This window comes from Zootoca vivipara, chromosome 6 (assembly GCF_963506605.1).
Source record: "Zootoca vivipara chromosome 6, rZooViv1.1, whole genome shotgun sequence".
Classification (NCBI taxonomy): domain Eukaryota; kingdom Metazoa; phylum Chordata; class Lepidosauria; order Squamata; family Lacertidae; genus Zootoca; species Zootoca vivipara.
In genome coordinates this window covers 74,230,532-74,252,562 of record NC_083281.1, presented here as the reverse complement: position 1 = coordinate 74,252,562, position 22,031 = coordinate 74,230,532, and the positions used below count along the sequence as shown (strand labels likewise).

Sequence of the window (22,031 nt, the reverse complement as noted above, 5' to 3'; positions counted from 1 at the left end):
AAATTCCTATGATTACTCTACAGCATGTACTCTCCAAGGTGCTGTAGGAAAAAAAGCTTATACCAGTTAAAAATAAAAATGGCCCTCTCTCCAGATTTTTCAGCATGAATGTTTGTATAATCAAAGATCTGAAAACAAAAGCAAAATAAGTTTGGATAACAAAAAGGCAAACATAAATGCAGTACAAGCAACCTAGCAATGAATTCTACTACTATCAGCCTTAGTTGTGTGGATTGAGCACATTTGAGGATTTGTTAGAATACCACATCCGAGCCTAGAATAAGGTGTAGGTAACAAGCGGCTATTCAAATAAACTGCATTTAATTTGCAGAAAAGAGGGGGCAGACAGACATAGAAATAACATCTTATCCCATTGCAAGGCAGATTATCCTCCACTGACATTTCCAAATGTTTTTCTACTTTCAGTCTTACACAGGGAAAAATGTGAATGGTATAAAATACAGTCCTCAAGAAAGTCTTGTATTATAAGCATCTATCAGCTTCACCAGACAAAAAAGTACTATAACATGTTTAAGCTCAGGCACGAAGCAGAGCCAGGTCAAGACAGACAGGGAAGCTTTACTCAGGGATCAGTGTGGTATAGCGGTTGTCTGACTAGAACTGGGGAGACCCAAGTTGAAATCCCCTTTAAGCCATGAAAGCTCACTGGGTGACTCGGACCAGTCACCAACTCTAAGCCTAACCTACCTCAGAGGGTTGTTAGGAGGATAAAATAGGGGTGGGGAGGGAGAGAGGACTATGCATGCTGCCTTGATGAACTAAGTCTACAGTGAACACCAAAATTACAGATATGAAGCCTCTCGGTTTTATCATTCTCCTTATTTAAAGCAGAGATCTGGCATTCAGATCTAAACTGTCTTTTCATTCTTTCAAATTCACACTAAGTTGCTGCTTGCATGACAGAACATCAAGCAAAGCTGCTCCCCTTTGAAGCATCTATGTAACATAAAAAGGGAGAGAAAAGGAAGTACTGTTGGGTTACACATGTTCTGATGCCAGAGCAAAGAAACTGTTAAGAACAAAATGAGGCACGATTTTCATGTCTTATCAACTTTCAGCAACTGGAGTCACTCCTTAGTACAAACCAAACTATGGAACCATTGGTCTGGATATATAGGCATTATACACAGCACCTTTATCAGTAGGTAGTTAATGGTGGTATGGATGCATACTTTGAGTGCAAACAACAGTAGAGTGAGATAATAAATAATATTTACATCCTACTCTGTTTATGCAACAGGAGGAAAGAGGGGGAAAGTTAAGTGAATTGCTCAGCTGGGGATTTTAGAGGTGGAGAATAGGCAATATTTTTAAATGGAGTTTCAAGAGTGCAGGTGGGAGGTAATGGCAAAACACTACAATTGTACCTTTCCTCAGTCTGCTGCCCTTCACATACTACAACTCCCATGAGCATGGGATGAAGGAAGGTGTAGTTTGACAATATCTGAAGGGTGCCAGATCAGGGAAAGTTGACTCTGATGAAGCTTGAGATTTCTTTATTATTACAGGCATATTAAGTCTCAAGTGTTCTCCTCAAGAGGAACATGTCCCTACAAGAACTTTCAACTTTTTATCACTTCAGGAAGGGGCAGGGAACCTCCAGCTTGCAGAATTAATTAGGCCAGCTAGGCTTCCTCATCTGACCCACAAGGTCATTTTGAAAAAGCCATGTGCATCAGGTGTGGGCAGCTGAAGTTGCACTAGGTCAAAAGGGGGGTTGCAGGCACTGCTGATCAACTGATTGTCAGAGCTTCAAAGCTTATCACAGGGCTTCCAGCAAGAACCAATGGCTCAGCTGGTGAATCCTGAGAAGAGAGTCCTTCACAGCCAACAACCCTCATGAAGGACCAAACCGGTGAAGGCCTCTTATCCATTTCTTGAACCATACAAACTTCACATTGACTGGAAGGGTAAAATAGAGTTAAGAACCAAACTGTCACACTGAACTATTCATTTCATGTGTACAATGGACAAATGCAAAAATTGGGGCAAAGGAGGCAAAAACACAGAGCAGCAAGTGGCAGACCATAACTGAATTCAGTATTAGAAACAAGAGCTCCATGTCATTTTTTAAAAAAATCAATACAGCTCAAGCAGAAAAAAAATTCCCCATGACAAAATAAGAAAGTGGCTACATATTCAGGTAAGGCATCGTTCCTAAGTGTCTTGGGTGTAGTACACTAAGCCAAAACTTAGGAATTACTAACTGAACTCAGTGGGGCTCAAAAATTGAAAAATCAGACTGGACAGCAGTCCACGTTCTGTGAAGCAATCATCTAAACTCCATGGTACAAAAGTCTTAAAAGTCTAAAAGGTAAGTGAGGGAAGGAAGAGAAGGCCAACCAATAAAAGTCCATAAAGGATTCTGAATTAATTACACTCTATAAAGTCTTGGTGGTTTTATAGCCTCATTCACATTCCTTGCACTTCATCCTCCCAAAGGAGGCAACATAGACAATTAAAATTTGAAACATACAACAGCAAACAAATCATGCCTCCCTCCCTTCCTCTACATACACATACCCCTCTCTTTCTTTTACCAGTTCTTAAATATTTGGTGATCCAATAGATTTGGAACTGTAGGCCTTTAACTATCAAAGCTTTGGTGCAAAGAACTTATTACTGTTTGGAATGTACATCCCCCACCAAAGGGTCCCATAAAACAGACCTTCCATTTGGGTTCAAAATACTTCATTTAACATACTGTATTTATATTCCACCTCTCCATCCTACAAAGAGCCAAGGACACAAGAACAAATCCCTAAGAGTATTATACTGGCCACTGTGACTGCAGATATTTACACATTTTTATAATATCATCATTTATTAATTTATATACCACTTATATGCCAAAATGACTTCTAACTGGTTTACAAATATAAAACAAATGCACAGAACATGCAGTCTTGTTCTACCTACAGCCTATTCCAACTATACAAAAGCAACATGCTTGCACTACTTGGCTGTTCTTCCCAACACTGACGAACAGCTGTGACAGGTCAAGTCTTTTCCTGCCCCTGTAATTTCAACACACTCAAGATTAGGTCACAAAAAGGTACCAGGTAATCGTTATGTTTTAGAACAGTAGTTCTCAAACTTTTTTCTCCACTTAAAAATTGCTGATTGTATTGGAGGACTACTTAAATGATTTTTCTGCCTATTGCAGCAATTGGAATGCACTGCGCTGGATTATTTCCAAGTGTATTTTACTGCTTCTTTTATTTCTTATGTTGTATTTTATTGTATACCTTCCGTAGAATACATATTGTAATACAATCATATACACAATAGAATTAAAAGCAGCAATAAAAATACAATTAAAGCTCAGTACAATTATTTAATACGGGCATACTGTGAACCACCAGAATGAGGTTTGCAGGGAACCTCTGTTTTAGAACTAAACAATCTGCCACACATGATCAGGCGGTGGGCAGGAAGCCACTGCATGGGCAGGTATACTCCCTACAAATTCAACAGCCAGGATATGAATGCAAACAGTGAAAAGTATTTAATGATGTTGCTGCTCTTTGGCAGAATCACTAGATTATGCCTCTAAGCAATTTTAGAGTTGAGGGAAGTATTTTTGAGAGAGGAAATAAAGATGTCATTGGAGACATACTGCAGCATGATTATCCAATTCAAGACATTTTTCCTGAAGCTTGGGAAAGTAATATTTTGGACTGAACATCTTGTCATTTATTTACCTTGCACACAGTTCTTCTGGATCACAAACAAGCTGATTACTCCCACCAAGTTCTCACTACATAATAATGTGGTGACAGAACTCCTCAATGCAATTACTCTCATGCAGCTAACTGCTACTACCTATTCAAACTATGCTACTTCTCTGTTCACTTTCATCTCCCAGCTGACTTAGGTGGATATGTACGAGGTGCGGAGCGAGGTGGGGAGCGGGGCGGGAGAGAGAGAGAGAACACAGCAGCACTGAGGCCATACATCACCAAACACTACAGGCCACAAATATCTGAATAGGCCACCTCCTTTCCCATATAGACCATCTCGAGAGTGTGGGCCCTCTTGGGTAGTCGTACCACCCACAAATGTTTGAGGGGTGGTGGCCCAAGAGAGAACATCCCCTGTGGCATCCCCTAAGTTGTAGAATTCCCTCCCCACAGAGGTGCAACTTGCACCTTCAGTATATAGTTTTTATTGTATGCTGAAAATTCACCTCTTTGCCCCAGACTTCGACATATATATCTCACCAAATTCTTTTGATATTAAGCTGTTTTAACTGCTTTTAATGTTGCATTGCCATAACCAACCCTGAGACCTCAGGGAGAAGGGTGTGTACGAAATCCAGATGATGATGATGATGAACATTCTCAACATTCTCAAGCTGCTATGTCTTAAGTTCCATTCAGTTTATGCATGAGAAAGCAGAGTGAAGAAGAAATGCATAAAATGAACTGCACAGGTTTGAAGCCAGGCTCAAGTCGCCAAGTAAGATCAAATACATCTAAGAATATTATTTAACAAGAAGGTTTAGTGGAAAGGGGGGAGGGAGGGAGAAATTCTGAAAGCAGCAGTAGTAGTGCTAAAAATAGCCATCTGGGTGACAGACTGCAAGCTCAACATGTGCTTGAAAACTGAACAAAGCAGCAATACACGCCAGGGCAGTTTCCAGCTCAACGCAGCCTAGCTGGCCTTTTTTGTACAAGCCCTGGAGCGGCTGCATTTGTACCATTTAGGTTTGCTTCTAGGCAGTCGTTTTTCAAAGCCTGCAAAATTCTTTTCTCGCCTTTTACAGGGTACTTGTCTTTTCCATAATTATTGTAAAAGCTAAAGAAGTAAGAGATAAGAATCTACAAGTGTAGGAACAAAATTGCAACAAGTACGCAATGATTAGAAAAACCTCTGTACAGTTGCACCTTGGATCCCAAACGCCTTGCAAGTCGAACGTTTTGGCTCCCAAATGCTGCAAACCTGGAAGTGAGTGTTACGGTTTCCGAACATGCTTTGGAACCCAAACATTCCATGGCTTCCGATTGGCTGCAGGAGCTTCCTGCAGCCAATCAGAAGCCGCACTTTGGTTTCTGAACGTTTTAGAAGTTGAATGACTCCGTTCAACTTTCAAGGTATGACTGTATTAAAAAATACATATTCCAAATTACAACTTTTACACTGTAAGGTAGTAGACGCCCTACCAAGAAACTCTGCCAATGCTTCCCCAAGCTGGTGCCCATAGATGTTTTGGACTACAACTCCCTGGCCTCAGGCAGCATGACTTCTTCATAACCAAGATATAAACAGCAGCAGTAGTCAATTTCAAGAAAAGAGCAGGAAGAAGATAAACTACACATAGCATGAAAAGACAGTTGAAAAGAAGATGTGAGGGGGAGAAGCCCAGGGACAACACCCTCATTCCCCACTTGCTTTCCCTCCAGCAAATCAACCTTCTGCTTCCAGGAAGTCACCAAACAACACACAAGATCAACTACAATATTATGTATCTTCCGTAACTGGTATTCAGAAGTCCATTGCTTCCAATCCTGGAGACTCCATTCAACAGAGAGAATAACCAGTGAAGCAGAGCAGGAAAATGGCCTTTTCTATTTCCACATAATTTTTCCCCAGTTCTAAAAATGCATAGTTTCTTAATGATTAATCTAATGAGTAGATAGAATGCCACTGCATTTGGGCAATTTCAACATTTTAATTACTTTCTCAGATGACTTTACCTGGAAAATATTCAATATGTGGGTCTTTGGGCAGACTGAAACTAGTTTATTAATAGGTTTAAATGCCTTGTTATTTTCTTCTTAAATGATACAAGGGAAGTGAATGCTGTTGAATAGTCGTGTCTTTACAAGAATGGCAATAAAAATAATTTCCAGGGAAAGCTTTGTATTTGTTTAAACACTGAAACCACATTAAGGCTGCAAACCCATACATACTTAGCTTGGACTAAGTCCCAAGAATTCAGTGAGGCTTCTGTCCAAGTACACTTGTCTAGGATTGCACCATAATTGTGCTTCAAATGTTTTTCCTAATCAAATATTTCACTTCAAATGTATTTAGCTATAGGAAACTTTAGATTATTATAGAACAGATAAAATTTAGATTGCACATCTACCGGTATATTTAGTAAACAAAACTTTAAAAAGCAATGAAGATGGGAAACCAGGTGCCAATTAATTCAAGGTATTTGACGCATTTTTGGTAGATTATATGATTCAAAATTTCACTCTGAAGAACCATTAAGACCATCTTTCTCATCTCCCAGTATTTCTCTAACCCCATGCCTTTTTCTACTATGATGTCCATGGCCATCACCACATCTTGTGGCTCACACAACTGAATTTCATACCATTATTATGCCTTCCTGTGTGTGTGTGAACCGCTTTTCTTGTGACTGTTTTGAATCTCCTGCCATTGAGTTATTAGGTAACCCAAAGCTCTAGTATTACAAGTTAGGACAAAAATATATCTGCACTTTCTCTACATTTTACATAGTTTTAAAAACCACTATTCCCCTTTAGTCATTTTTCTTCTAAACTAAAAAGCTGCAGATATTTTGCCCACAGTAAAGGTGCTTGAAACCTTTTGATTGCACTGGTTGCCTTTTGAAAAAAGCGGAAAGAGCAGCTATCATTTTTGAGATGAAGCAACCAAAACAGTAACCCATATTCCAAATGCAGTTGCACTAGGCCAAATACGGTAGTATCGGTCTCAGGAGAGAATAGCCTAACAGACCTATACCCTCTTATTTTCATTCCCATTTGATTCCTGATAATCACTAGCAAAGAACTTGTCCTTTCCACCCCCACCCCACACACTTGCAGTTATTTCAAAATGATATATTGGAATAAATCAATGGGTCGCAGAAATTCTCCAGTTCTTTTCCCTACAGTGACCTTTTGGAACCAAGAAGCTTCCTTGCATCTTTGTCGGGGCCTGGAGCCAAAAGACAAAACCTGACTGGACTATCAACTACAGTATTTCCCGGTTTCCTAGGTATCAAAATGCAAAGTGAAAGTCACATTCCGTTAAAAAAAACCTGGGGAAAAGTTGCCAATCCAAGTTTCCAATCCTATTTACTGAAACCTTTAATTTTGTAACATTTCTAAATATACTCAAAAATTGATCTGTGTCCACTTCTAGATGAAGCCATCAGTTGAAAGTTAGATGTTACTTAATATTTCTACAAGTGACGAAAATATGTGAATTTAACAGGGGGCACAATTTCATTTTTAAAGTGAACCCTATTCCAGAACAGCCATTTGTTGCTTAAACGCTGAAAGCCCTGCTCCCATTCCAGTCATGTATGAAAACCTCAGGGGCAGCTAAGGCTTCCAGCTGAACTAACAGCAAATTCCACAGCAGAGATCTTTCTGTTGATGATTTGCTGCCCCCAGCCTAGGGTTGGTGTCACAGTGGCCGGAGTGGACTACTTCAGAGTAACGACGCTACGCAGCTCTGCATTTTATTCTTTTATTGGTGCTGCGTATTTACAGTGCTCAAGTCATTGCTATTTACACGGAGCGATGTTGTCAGTCGGTTTCAGAACCTCCTAATGGCTTTTGGCGCGTCTTTCTCCAACACAAAAGCTTTGGCAGACCCATCCTCTTGCCCCTCCTCTTCCTGCGTAATTCTGGAGTTGGAGGGATGGGTCTTCCCCCCTTGCTTGCCCCTTCCTGTCCCACCTGGGACCCTGGCTCCTCTACCTTGCCTGAGCCTCGGACACGACTTCCTGCTTCCCCACTGGAATCGGAACTCTCCCTGCTTTCCCCTTTGCTCGGGGACGGGCTTGAACTCAGGAGGGGAGGGACTTCGCGATATCCCCTGTCCCTCACATCCACCCCCCTCCCAAGCTCTCCTTCACCCCTCCCCAGGCCCCCCCCATGTGTCGGTGACGACTGGAAGCCTAAGAACTCAGTGCTCTCCGAGCCCGTTGGTGTGAATACCTCCCCCCAGTCCTGCGAGCCCCCCCCTTCCGCCTGGGCGGACGGGAATCCCAAAAAGTCCGTGGCGTCAGAGCTGGTGGGGGTAAAAACGTTCTGCCAATCTGCTCCTTCCTCTGATTGGGTGGATCTCGGTGACACCCATACCTCATCCTCTGGTTCCTCAAACTCCGCTTCCCAGCGCCATGGTGAGCTGCTCTCCCGTGCCTCCTCCTCCTCCCCCTCCCTTTCCATGTGCCAGGGCTTGGGTCTGTGGGGAAAGAGGGCGTGAAATTCTTCCACCAAGAATTCCTCCTGTATCTGAGTGGCTGGGACCCATTCATTCTGGGACGGTGGAGCATCCTCCCATGCCATGAGGTACTCCAGTCCCCCCACCCCCCACCTTGAATCCAGGATGGCCGTGGCCTCATTGAGTTGCTCCCTGCCTTCCCTCTCCCCCCCTCCCTCGGGGGTTTGTTCGCTGTCTCTGAGCCTGCTGCTTTCCCTGTACGGCGACAGCAGCGATCTATGAAACACTGGATGCACCCTCATGTCCTCTGGCAGTGCCAGCCTGTATGCCACCGGGTTTACCTGTTGCGTGACCGTGAAGGGGCCCAGCCTTTTGGGAGCCAGCTTTTTGCACCTCCCTCTGGTGGGAAGGCCCTCCGAGGACAACCACACCTTGTCCCCCACCCTGATGACCTCCCCTTGTCGCCTGTGGCGATCTGCCCCCTTTTTGTACGCTTCCTTGGCCCTCTCCAAGTGTTCTCTGAGCTGCTGGTGCACCGTCTCCAGTTCCTCTGCCCAATCCTCAGCCTGTGGGCCCTCCTCCTCCTCCTCCTCCCTCTCCCTCTCTGGGAAAGATCTGAGGTCGCGCCCGTAATTGGCCTTAAAGGGCGACACCCCTGTGGAGACGTGCACTGCATTGTTGTAGGCAAATTCTGCTAGTGGCAAGCGATCCACCCAGTCCGTTTGCCGCTGGCTGACGTAGCATCTCAGGTACTGCTGCAGAATGGCGTTGACCCTCTCCGCTTGTCCGTTGGTCTGCGGGTGTCTAGCCGTCGACAAGCTGACCTCCACCTGCAGGAGGTTCATGAGCCGCCGCCAGAACCTGGAAACAAATTGGCGGCCACGATCCGAAATAACCCTTAAAGGTAATCCATGCAGTCTGAAAATGTGATCAACAAACAGTTTGGCTGTCTCTTCTGCCGAGACTGCCCTGGCACACGGTATAAAGTGACACATTTTGGACATAAGGTCCACCACCACCAACACTGCAGTCTTACCCCTGGACGAAGGCAGATCTGTGATGAAGTCCATGGACACCACTTCCCACGGCCTGTGTGGTGTGGCTAAGGGCTCCAGCAACCCTGGTGGCGCTGCTCTGACCACCTTCGCCCGCTGGCAGGTGGTACAGCCCCTTACATAGTCTCGAACATCTTCCCGCACCCCTGGCCACCAGAAGTGTCTCATGACTAGGTGAGTGGTCTTGTCCCTTCCAAAATGCCCCGCTGTAGGGTTGTCGTGCATCTGCTTGAGGACCGTACGTCGAAGCTGGGTGGTGGGTAGGTACAGCGCACCCTTGTAGAAAAGCAGCCCTCTGCGTTCTGCAAAGTCTTTTGCCTGCTCCCTCCCCCCTCTCAGTTCTCTGAAGATGCGGTTGGCAAATTCATCCGCTGCCGTCAGTGCTGTGAGTTCTGCCTCGCTCACCACAGCTGCTCCGCAGGACCATGCCGACGGGGGGAAAATGTGCCTTGGGGCTGGTGGCGCCTCCTCCTCCATGTACTCTGGCTTGCGGGAGAGGGCATCCGCCCTGACATTCTGCTCCCCCGGGATGTAGTGGATGGAGAAGTTGAAGTTCGAGAAGAACTCTGCCCACCGTATCTGCCGCTGGTTGAGCACCCTGGCAGTTCTCCAGAACTCCAGGTTCTTGTGGTCTGTGCACACCTGGATGGGGTGCTTCGCGCCCACCAGGAAGTGTCGCCAGTGCTGGAACGCAGCGTAGATCGCAAGAAGTTCCCTATCAAACACTGTGTAGTTGCGTTCAGGCTGTGTCAGCTTCCTGGAGAAGAAGGCACAGGGTCTCCACTCCCTGTTGGCGTCCAGTTGCAACAAAATTGCGCCCACAGCTTTTTCAGAAGCATCTGTCTCAATGCGTAGGGGCGCGTCCTGCACCACATGGAACAGGTTTTGGTCTGAGGCGAACACTCTCTTGAGGCTTTCGAACGCTGCTTGCGCCTCTGGTGTCCACTTGAACTTCTGCTTGCCTCTCAGGCAGTCCGTGATGGGAGCCGTAACGCGAGAGAAGTTCTTGATGAACTTCCTGTAGAAGTTAGCGAAGCCTAGTAGGCGTTGGGCATCTTTGCGCGTCCTGGGGCTGTGCCAGTCCAGGATGGCCTGCACCTTGTCCTTGTCCATCGCCAGCCCCTTGTCTGACAGCTTGTAGCCCAGGAAGTCCACCTCTTTGGTGTGAAACTTGCACTTCTCCAGCTTCACATACAGGTGGTGCTCCTTCAGGCGTTGCAACACCTCTCTGACATCTTTCACATGCTGCACTGGGTCATTCGAGTAGATAAGGATGTCATCTAGGAAGACCAAGCATTTCCTGAAGAGGAGGGACCCCAGGACGTGGTGCATGAAGGCCTGGAAGCATGCTGAGCCCCCTTGCAAACCGAAGGGCATCACCAGATATTCAAAAGAGCCCAGAGGCGTGAACATCGTGGTTTTCCATTCATCTCCTTCCCGGATCCTGATCAAGTTGTACGCCCCCCTTAGGTCCAGCTTGGTGAAAATCTTGCCCCTGCGTGCCGCTGTCAGGAGATCATCCACTCTGGGCATGGGGAAAGCCACGGGCTCTGTCACCGAATTCAGCCGTCTAAAGTCCACCACAAGACGGCGCTGTTGCGTGTCTTTCTTGTCCACCCAGAAGACCGGGCTGCCCCCTGCTGCCTTGCTTTCCCTTATGAACCCCCGCTTGAGGTTCTTGTCGATGAAAGCGCGCAGATCCTCCAGCTCCTGGTCTGACATGGCGTACAGCTTGGCTGGGGGTATAGTTGCTCCTGGCACCAGGTTGATCTGGCAGTCAAAAGGCCTGTGCGGGGGTAGGTGGTCGGACTCCGCTTCGCTGAAGACCTCCTGCAGGTCCCAGTACTGCTTGGGTATTGCCTCACCCCCTTTGATATGCATGGTGGCCACCGTGGCTATCGGAGGCCCCTCCCCTGGTTGGTGCTGCATGCAATGTTCCAGACAAAAGTCTGACCCAAACGTGATGCACCTCTGGTGCCAACTGATGGAGGGGTCGTGGCGCGCCAGCCAGCTCATGCCCAAGACGATGGGGGGGTCTGAGATGGTGGTGACGTTGAACGCCAGTGTCTCTGAGTGCCTTCCCACCGTCATTCTCATGGGGGGGGTTTGATGTGTGATGGCCCCTCCCAGCAGCTCCCTGCCGTCAATGGTTGCTACGTGCAGAGGAAAATCCAACTGCAAAAGCTGGATTTGGTGCTCTTCTGCAAAGCTTCTCGAGAAGAAGTTGGCGGACGCCCCACTGTCAATTAAGGCGAGGACCGTCAGGGGATAGCCATTTGGGAGCGTTAGCGTCACTTCTAGAACCACTCCTGCTCTGGGAGGGGTGGGCTGGCTCTGCACCTCTCTGTGCGGGTGGGCGGGCTGGGGCTGTTGTCTGCTGACTGTGCCTGGCTGCTGCCCCTTGTCTCCTGCAGCCAGGCTTTCCCGTTTCCCTGCTGTGGTGCTGCGTCAGTGGGGGAGGGCACCACCGTTCCCGCCTTTCCTTGCCACTCCCTGCGATGTGGGCAGTCTCTGACGAGATGCTGGGGTGAGTTGCAGAGAAAGCAATTCCCGCCCCTTCCCTCCTTGCGTCTTGGCGCCGCTGGGGTTTGAAAAGCCCGCGCGCGCGCGCTATCAATCTGCATGGGCTCCTGGTCCTGGCTGGCTCCAGGCGTGGCCTGAAAGGGTTGTTGAGGGAGGGGCTTCTCCTGCGACCGTGGGAACCAAGCCCGCTTTGCGCGCGTCGCTTGCTTGTCGTTCCACCGGGATTCCTGCCTCACCCCCACCGCCAGAGCTGCTTTGCTCAGCTGATCCATAGTACTGGGCTTTGGACCTCTCGAGAGTTCATCCTTCACCTCCTCGCTCAAACCCAAGTAAAACGCAGCTTGCATGGGAGGCGAATCCAAAACCCACCCCAGTCTGTGCACCAGCATGGTGAATTTCGCCCAATATGCGCGAACTGTCATATTTCCTTGGCGTAAATTATGCAGTTCCTCCTTAGTCTGGTCCAAATGACTATCGGACGAATACATCGTCCTCAAACCTTCTAGAAATTGTTGGACATTTTTCATGCAAGGATTCTTGGTTGCGATTAATGGTCTTAGCCACTCCCTGGCTGCTCCGGTGAGATGTTCCACAATAAACGCTACTCTGTGCTCATCATCGGGGAACTCATTCTGGTGCAGCTCAAGAGCATACACGATCTCAGTCTCAAAGCCCTGAAACTCCTTCGGGTCTCCATTGAACTTGCTTACAAGGGTCCCTGCTCTCCTTCCTGGCAGCACTTGGACTTGGGGAGCCCCTCCCGCCTTGTTTTTCTCTGCATCCAGCTTGTTTTGGAGGTCTACCGCCACCGCCCTTAAATGCTGCTCTTTTTCCTGGAGCTCTCTCACCTGTTCCGCAAGTTGTAGCCGGTCGTCCTGGACCTTCTTAGTCTCCTCTTTAGCTGCCTTCAATTCTCCCTGCGCCTGCAGCGACAGCTGTTGCAGTTCTAGCTGGGCTTGCTCAGCGATCTGCCGCCACTTCTCCGCCTCGGACACGCTCATCCCGGCAACTCCGAAGTAGCCCAAAAATGATTAGGAGGTTGCTGTCACAGTGGCCGGAGTGGACTACTTCAGAGTAACGACGCTACGCAGCTCTGCATTTTATTCTTTTATTGGTGCTGCGTATTTACAGTGCTCAAGTCATTGCTATTTACACGGAGCGATGTTGTCAGTCGGTTTCAGAACCTCCTAATGGCTTTTGGCGCGTCTTTCTCCAACACAAAAGCTTTGGCAGACCCATCCTCTTGCCCCTCCTCTTCCTGCGTAATTCTGGAGTTGGAGGGATGGGTCTTCCCCCCTTGCTTGCCCCTTCCTGTCCCACCTGGGACCCTGGCTCCTCTACCTTGCCTGAGCCTCGGACACGACTTCCTGCTTCCCCACTGGAATCGGAACTCTCCCTGCTTTCCCCTTTGCTCGGGGACGGGCTTGAACTCAGGAGGGGAGGGACTTCGCGATATCCCCTGTCCCTCACAGTTGGTCAATAAAACCAGAACAGTTCTTCAACAGCAGCCGTCGTCATCGTGCAGTGCATTTTACAAGCAAGAGAATCAAAGTAGATGGCCACAGGAAATGCCCTTCAAACTCCACTCTCCAACATGAGCAAGACCTTTGGACAGAGAGGAGGGTTTTTTAAAGCAACAACAACAACATGATTTTCTTTAAAACCAGATCACAACATGTCTATGTTCTGCAAGAGACATCATCAGAGGCCGTTCCAATCCCCAGCCCTCTGAAGATTAAGTTTTATAACTGCCAGTCCTAAACTATAGGCACAGGCTACATTTTCCCTTAGCTTTAACACTCCACAAAGGTCTTCATTTTTCAAATTAAATGCTCGATTTTACCAAGAAGCAGCTCAGCAAGAAGCTATTTCAAATCTATACAATAGAGAATCCACTTAGCACAGCTATCTGCATTCACCTGTTAACTAATCTGTTCATGGTCCCCTCCAACCCCATTCTATGCCTTGCTATAAATATTCACTTGAATACTTAACACTTCAAAATCCACACACACTTTTTTGACTCCAGAAATATGGCTGGCAGTTTGAGAAATGAGTTTTAAATGCTGAATTATCTGCCCTGGTGGAGACGACTGCTTCTCCCTGCTTGTGTTCTGGTAACATTATCGCCCCCAGGAAGTACATCACCACCCCAAGTGAGCCACCAGGCCATACAGTACAGCACTCCAGACAGAAATACTAAGGGGAGAAAACAATTTAACAACCATACTTGCAAACCATTCTCACAACAGGGGCAAGACTCTTGTACTACAAGAACATCCCTAAAACCCTCCACTGAGAATGACACCCCTTCCCTTGTCATTTATTACCCCTGCTGTGGGTGGCAGAGACCAGTTAAGAGGCAGCCACCCTTCAATACAAATGGATAAACATGACTTCCTTCTTAGCACCAGCGCTTTCCACTTCATCCATGGTGCCTTAGGGCTTACAAAATACAGTGGTGGCTTTAAAAGAGGATTGGACAAAGAGAAGGCAATCAGTGGCCAAGATGGCTGTGCTTTGCTTCCAGGGCTGGAGGCAGCCGTGCTTCTGAGTATCAGTCGCTGGAAGCTACAGGAAGGGGAGTTTGCTCTCCTGCTCAGGTCAGATTCTCAGACCTGAGAATGGTCAGCCTACTTGATTTCACACACAGTTAAGTCCAGAGATTATTAAACATTAAGTTTTATAAGTTAACCGGAACAGCATCTCCAATTATAAACCACTAGTGAAATACTCGTCTTTGTACAATCATTAGAGGAGAGAAATGGCTCCCTTTATACTTTTGACAGAGGTTAAGTATCATGTGATTAAGCAAAGCAAAAAAGAATTTTTGCCATCCCCCCCCCACCAAGAAAGAGGGAGAAAGGCCACCCACAGGCCAGCTCACTAAAATTACAATAAATATTTACTAAGTGGAAAACAAATTAATGCCAGGATTTCTAGAACAGTCTGAGCTACTGTAAAGGACAGTGTAACCCATTTTAAAATTATGTAATAATTTACAGACAAAGTAAACACAAATGAAGGTAAAATGTTCTTTTTGGGTGGGGATCAAGCAGTTTGGAATATGGCAATGTCAGAGAGCTCACAGGAGTTTCATGATGAGCAAGAGTTTTCTGAATATTAATTTAAATGCCAGCATTCACATCTACTATCTACAAGGACCAAGAATGTAGCTGAGGAAGGGCAATACATGAAGAGACATTTCTAAACACCAATGCATGACTATCACATGACAACACTACTATCACATGGCATGGCAAGACTACATGACACCTTCCTGCTTAAACAGGGTGCATGTCAAGGCTTACAGCAGACCTTCTGCAGCAAAGAAACAAGTGACCTTGCAGGTTAATCATCTCAACACACTAACAGCTGTTGCAGTCCCAAAAGAACTAGACTTCCTGAACATTGTACAAGAATGAAGCTTTAAGCACTACTCAAGCAACTTTATGGCTTATAACTACAAGCCCACATGAAATTCATTCACCTCAAGTAATGCCTGTACCAAAACAGGACATCAAGACAACCTTTTACGTAAGGAAAATGCTTATGCGCATCTTAGAAGGCAAAGCCAGCATCTTCCTCTCCATTTCCTCACCTACGCAAGCTCGATTATCCCGAAACTTCCACAGCGCACAGCAAATGGACGTGCAGAAGCCATGAATTTGGGAGCTCAAGTCAGTGATTTTGTGAATGGGGGGGAAAGATGTGGGTCATTGTATAACTACATGTTTAGCTGAATATGTGCAGTTGCAAATGAGGTATTTTAAAGCACAAGAGTTATAAAACTGGTGGAAGAGTTTGAATGGCATCCTTTTACCTATTATGTTAAAAAAACATTCTTCACCTTCTCTATTATTAAGGCAAACACATATTACCATTACATTCTATACTGTTTCAGCAGCATCTCCATAAGGAAAGAGAACATGTGCCATTTCACTCCCTCAGACCTCCAAAGTCCATTCCAGCATGCAGGGCCCCATGTACCCTGCCACAACAGTTTGACTGGGTGCAAGTCCTCCTCTGTGACATTTGATACTACCGTACAACCGACTGAAAACCCATTGACTACATCTAGAGATTTCAAGTTGCTTTCCAGCCCTGCTAGCAATGTACAAATAAAGGCGATGTTGCATGTTTCTGACAAAGTTATGCAAATGAATGAAAACCTTGAACAAAAGAAAACAATTCACATATGGTTTATTTTTTTGCTGTTTGGAACCTGCTTTTTAATCTCAAGAGTAAACATCCCCTACTTGTCATATCCATATGGTTAAGGTTTGGGCACAGCTTCCCACCTCACCTCATGCCACCTTAGTACTTTTGAAGTTCTAAATGCAATATGCAAAACAACAACTTTGATTGCAACCGATGCCTTGGCAAGTGTACACAGGTATGACTACAGAAGCACAGAAAAGAACATTTAACCATCCAGCATTACACAGCCTATATAAAGACAGGACGTGTTTAACCCTTTAAAACCTTTACTTGCAAAACACAGAGTTAGCATTCATATATATTAGCCCAATGTGTATATTTAAAACATTCTTAAAGGGATCAGCCAATACACTACAAATTTCTTTGACAGTACATCACTACCCCCTTGTGGCTATGCAATAAAAGCCTCGTGTTCCGATTTTCAAAACCGTATTCTGTTCATGCAACTTCACCAAAAAGTTACAGGCTTTACCTCTTCCCCTCACAAGTCATATTTTTTTTTACCTATTAAGCTCCAATTAATTCCAAGACCAAGGTGACATCTCAATAAGACTTTTGTACATTACACAAAAGGTTCAAACACTTGTGGAGAATTCATTAACAAAATCAATTTGATTTTAATATAAAATTTATTTCTTTAAAATGCTGTAAACAACAAACAATTTGATCCCTCATTTTATGCCTGGCTAGAGTCCTTGATTACTACTGCCACCATTTCAAATACTACACCTCTCCCATTGTGCAGTAATGTTTAAAGCATGAACATGCACCATACCAACTTTATTTTAGTTCCGCTAAAAGTTTTAGCTCTCGATCAAAAAGAAGTTGAATGCTAATTTGTAATACATAAAATGAGCCACCTGAGAATGAGTCGGAGCAACTCAGATACCATATCCCAAGCACAGGTGTGTTGTTGTTTTTCATTCTCATTTTTAGACTACTTTGAATATTAGGCCTTTGACACCAGTATCTCACCTGCACCAACATACCCCAAAGCAAACCCTAAACCCATTGACTCAAAACAAGGGAAACTCCTCTGCTTACTGGACATTCCAAATATTTTGTGGGACCGAAATAATTTAGCCCACACCAAGAAAATGGCATGCACATGGATTATTGCCTAAATATTTAACAGACAGACACACAAGGACATATGCAAGGAAGATATGTGTTGAGCAATTCCTTCTGATGGAGACATGTAGACACAAGTTATGCACATTTATATATTTGAAGCATTAGAACAGATTGATTGATTTGCAAAGTACATACATCACACATATATGATTGCAAAGTACATACATAACACATGTAAACAGCCCTGGGATCTTCAGCTGAAGCCCAGTATACAAATTTAATAAACAACAACAGGGAGGGAGGGAGGGAGGGAGGGAGGGAGGGAGGGAGGGAGGTCGTGCCACTAAGGCAAAATACTGCACTGCTGGAAAAGAATTTGAATGTAACATGTGGTTAATTCCACCACTTTCTACTAGCTCTGAGTGATCTTTTGAAAGAACCTGCTTATTAATTAGCTCATGACAGGGGCACAAGACATAGGAGTCTCCCAGTTCTGCCTGGTCTCTTAAACTGAATAGGCACACACAAAAGTGGGGGGTGTTTGATAACATCACACATTGGGTATGTTTATTGAGTGGGCATATTATTATGAATGGCAATTCCCACATCTCAAACTGCCTTACACTGAGCCACAGCCCACTGGTCCATCTAGCTCAATATGATCTACACCATTTCCAACTGACAAGAGCTCTCCAAGGTCTCCAACAGACAGAGGTTTCCCCCAAACCTTCTTACTTAAGATTATTTAATCAGAGGTGCCTGCTGCAAAGCATGTGCTTTACTAATGCGCTAGTACTACTCCGTAGTAGATGGTAACCAATCCCCATTTTGAAAAGTTACCCAGAATGCCTAGCCCCTTTCCCTAAGAAACACTGGTACAGTTGGATGCATGTGCCCCAGCTTTAACTTTGCATGGACTACTGTGGTTGTCTGTCCTATAATGAACACACACTGGCAGGATCAGTCCTTCCCATAAGGCAAGACACACAAAAAAGCCGTAGCTCAGTGCTTTGCATGTGAAAGGTCCCATGTTTAATCTCTAGCATCTCCAGGCATGGAGAGCCCCTGCCAGTCAGTGTAGACAAGTGAGTTCAATGGATCATGTGTCTGATTCAATAGAAGGCAGTTTCCAATGTTCCTAAATGGATAGCACCAACACACCTGCCTACAGGTGAGGGAGGCATATTAAGATTCTTATGGCTCAGCATCAATTAGGCCATATTGCACCTGTGACTGAAGTATATACAGGAGGAAAAAAATGGTGCCAAGAGGTGAAAGTAAATTGAAAGCAGTCAATCAACCCCATTAAAAACATGTCCCCTCTCAGATGTCTCACAGCGTGACGCAGAAGAGGTAGTAAACCAAGGGTTGAATAGCCAGCCCATACCCCACTAGGCTCACATGTCTAGCCATAACACAGAGAGAGGAAGCAACAAGGGGAAGCATCATAAGGAAACAAGCGGATATGGGTCAATTACAAACCTAAGCATAAAGTTGGGTAAATGCCATCAAATTTATTTACTTCTCTATATGGAGAGGGGGAGAGGAATGTCCATCCACATAGGTGTGCCTGTGCTACCCAGAGATGGCCCATGGAGCACACATTTAAATCACACATATTCATTCTTCTGTACAAACGGCTGCGTCTCTACTTGTGCATGCCAAATACCTACGTGCATGACACTGCTGTAGCCTCCACTTGCACCTCTAAGCAGCAATACCGTACCTTCTCCTTGAACAGCAGCAATAGATGGACTATTTGGAGCAATATGGTAATGCCTCAGCTGCCATGAGAGGCAAGGCCCTGTCCTCCACTTAATTTATCCAGTTTCCCACCCACACCCACCAACAGAAAGGATGGTCTGGCCTCCAGCTTACCTTTTAAGGCATGCCCTTGGCTGCCCAGAACATTGCCTCTTTCTCTGGTCCACAACATTGATGTTTTTTTCTCGCGCATATTAATCATGCATGTACCAGAGCACTTTTCTCTGCCCATGCTAGCTACCAAGGATCAACAGGGTCATATTTTTTAATGTTCCAAGGCCTTGCCCTTGTCAGTGACAACAGCAAACTGGATCCCCACATAAAAAGGCTGGATGCATATATTTCCCCTGCCCCTTACTCCACCACATCTTACACAGCCCAGCATGAGAGCTGGCACAATTATGCCTCTCTTTCCCTACATTTGGAGAAGTCAGACATCCCTTCCCTCCAATTGCACAAATAGCAACGTCTGCTGTGACCTCACTATGGCTCAAACCTTACCCTGCCTTCAGTAAGCAGGCCTGTCCCACCAACACCATACAGCAGAGTGTCTGTGTCCTTGTCTGCAATCAGGCACAGATCTCCCAAACTGACAAGTAAATACCCACTTTCATCTGCATTTGCCATTGGCAAATTACTGTGGGTCAGCAATATCCCAACACGAAAAGGCACCAATCCCATGTCCTGCTTAAATATACGAAAGGAAGTCAGGGCAATCACAACCTTCCAGTGCCAGAGACTGGAGAGAAAAGTGCCAGTGCTCTTTCCCCAGTACGCAAAGAGTGACTTTCACAGACCTTTCCACTGACAAGGAGAACAGGTGGCTCTGTCGCTCCTTTGCCTGGCAAACCCTGGCAGGTGAACCATGTGTTCAAAGGCAGGGCTTGTCCGCTTGCAATCCTCACACAGAGAAAGATGCTGCTTATGCCTTTAGTGTGCACAGGGGTGTATGAGCATGTCACAGCTGCCAGACAGCCACTCTCTTAGCACACAGGACCTTAACCCACCCGACCCTCCCCACTTGCACGTCATCACAGTGCACTGACAGAACTGGCCGGCCAGCCCAAATCGCGGGACATGCCAACTCCAACACGCTCCACGGAGCAGGCAGACGTCACCTCTAGGGGTTTCTTTTCTTTCTTTTAGGTATTCAGCATCTAAAGGCAAATCTTTCTGATTTCTGCCTTAAAGTGCTTCTTCCTACCCCACCCCCCAGCCTAACAAACAAGAGGCACAGATGTATGTATGTATATATGCTTTGTGTTCCCACGCCGAACTCTTCTCTTTTTGCGCCCCTCCAGCTTTCTCCTTGCAGCTCAAGGCGGACACCCACTCCATCACCATCACCCCAGGGACAAACCCCCGTTCGCCTAGGGAAGACCCCCGATTCTCTATCTTCCCACCCCACCCCCGCCTCACTTGTCATGCAAGGCAATGAGAGGCGGAATCCTATTCCGGAGGGTCGCCAGGAGCAGAGGCGGGGGAGAGGTTTGCGCGCGCGCGCGCGCGCCCCCTCTCTCCTCGCCCCCCCTCCCATTGGCCGGCCATTCCCCGCCCCCAGGCTGCCCCCTCCGCCGACCCCTCCCCTCAGCAGCGGCAAGAGCTCCTCGAAACTTTCGGGCCGGGAGACCGACCCGAGACGCCGAGCCGAGACAGGGCTGGTTTGGAAGAAATTTGGAGGAAGCGCGCGCGAGGCGGCGGGAGCGGAATTCGAGGGAGGGGGCTCCCCCCCCCTACGCGCGCGCGTTCCCGCCTGCGCGCCACCGCCGCGTGTCCCCTCAGCCCTCCCGGCCACCCGCCCGCCGTCCCCTCCATCAGTCAGTGAAGCCAGCCGGGTCGGTCCTGCCGGCGCTTCGGTTCCGTCCCTCCCATCCCTCACAGCTCACCTTCCGGCTTGTTTTCGGCGGCCATTTCCCCTCCGCGCGCCACATCCTCCTCCGCCGCCTCCTCCTCGCGACCGGGATCCAGGCAGGCGCGCGCGCCGCTGCCGTTGCCGCCACCGCCTGCTGCCCCCGCCCCTTCCTCCTGCCGACCTATTTCCGGTTCCGCTCCCTCTCTCTCAGGCCCCCCCACCTCTTTCCCCTGCTGCCGCCACTGTTGTTACCCCCCTGCCGTCCACCTCCAGCCCCTGCCGCCGTTGTTGCCTGCCTGCCTGTGTCCCCTCGCCGCCGCCGCCGCCTCCGATACCGGGCCAGCCAACCGACCCCCCGAGCCGCCGCCTCACAGGCAGTGCGACACTCCCATTGGGCCTTTCGCGGACTGATGCCTGTCTCCACCAACCCTCGCTGAGCAGAGGCGAGCCGGAAGGATGGGCCTGACTGGCACCGGCACCGGCCTATGGGCGACTAAGTCGGCGAGTGGGTGGGAGAAGAGGAGGGAAGCGCATCAGAGGCGCTAGTGCGGCCATGATGAAAGGAGCGGGGAGAGGCAGAGGGACTCTCTAGAGTGGGGAGAGTAGCCAATAGGACTCTAGAAAGGTGCGGAGGGGGTTGATGGCAGGTGGTTCAGCCAATAGCCGTGCCAAATGAGGACGTTAGGAAAGATGCACCGGGGAAAAACCGTGACGCAAATGCGAGGCAGCGAATAGGGCGAGGAAGCGCGACGCCGGAGGGAGGGAGGGAGCAGCGTCCCAAAGGGAGCAGAGAGGGAGAATGAAGGCGGGGGCTGGAATCCGATGCGCGCTCCTATTGGACAGCTGGCATTGACAGGCAGCCACGCCCCTGCTCGCCTTGTTAACCCTAAACAAAGCCGCTGATTGGCGGAGGCGCAAAAGGGGCACTGTGACCAATTGGGGGGCGGGTTGCGGAGCGAATCCTCAGTTCTGATTGACCAAGGGTTCCTCTCAGTGGTTTACTTCAATGGTTGAAAGTGTCTAGATCTCTGTCCGATTGGAGGATCTCCCATGGTCCCTGCCATCATTGGCTGTTCTGCTCTGTTCTGGAGGGGCTGGTGTCTGCATGGGTCCTTATTTGCAAAAAGCAAATAAAATTATCGTTATTAATACATTAATTAATTAATTGTGCTTTGTGTTAATTGCATTATCTGTTTATTACTGTGCCTGTTTTTCTTATTACTGTGCTGATTAATTTCATTGTTGCAATTATAATTTTTTACTGATGCAATTATAATTTTTTATTGTTATAACAACTACTGTACCGGTATTCCATTTAAAAATGATAATGTTAGGACGGCTGTTAGTATTATCACCATTATAATTGTTGC

General features: G+C 47.1%; 1 protein-coding gene across 2 annotated transcripts in view; it reads right to left on the bottom strand.

The window, feature by feature from the left end:
• The window catches only part of CAMTA1 (calmodulin binding transcription activator 1), a 691,460-nt gene extending 670,598 nt beyond the window's left edge, over positions 1-20,862 (bottom strand). For both annotated transcript variants that reach the window (XM_035117087.2, XM_060276129.1), the window contains exon 1: positions 20,696-20,862. In XM_035117087.2, coding sequence (XP_034972978.2) covers positions 20,696-20,720 — 25 coding nt within the window. In that variant the 5' untranslated portion in view covers positions 20,721-20,862. The remainder of the gene's footprint in view (positions 1-20,695) is intronic.
• Positions 20,863-22,031: the final 1,169 nt, after the last annotated feature.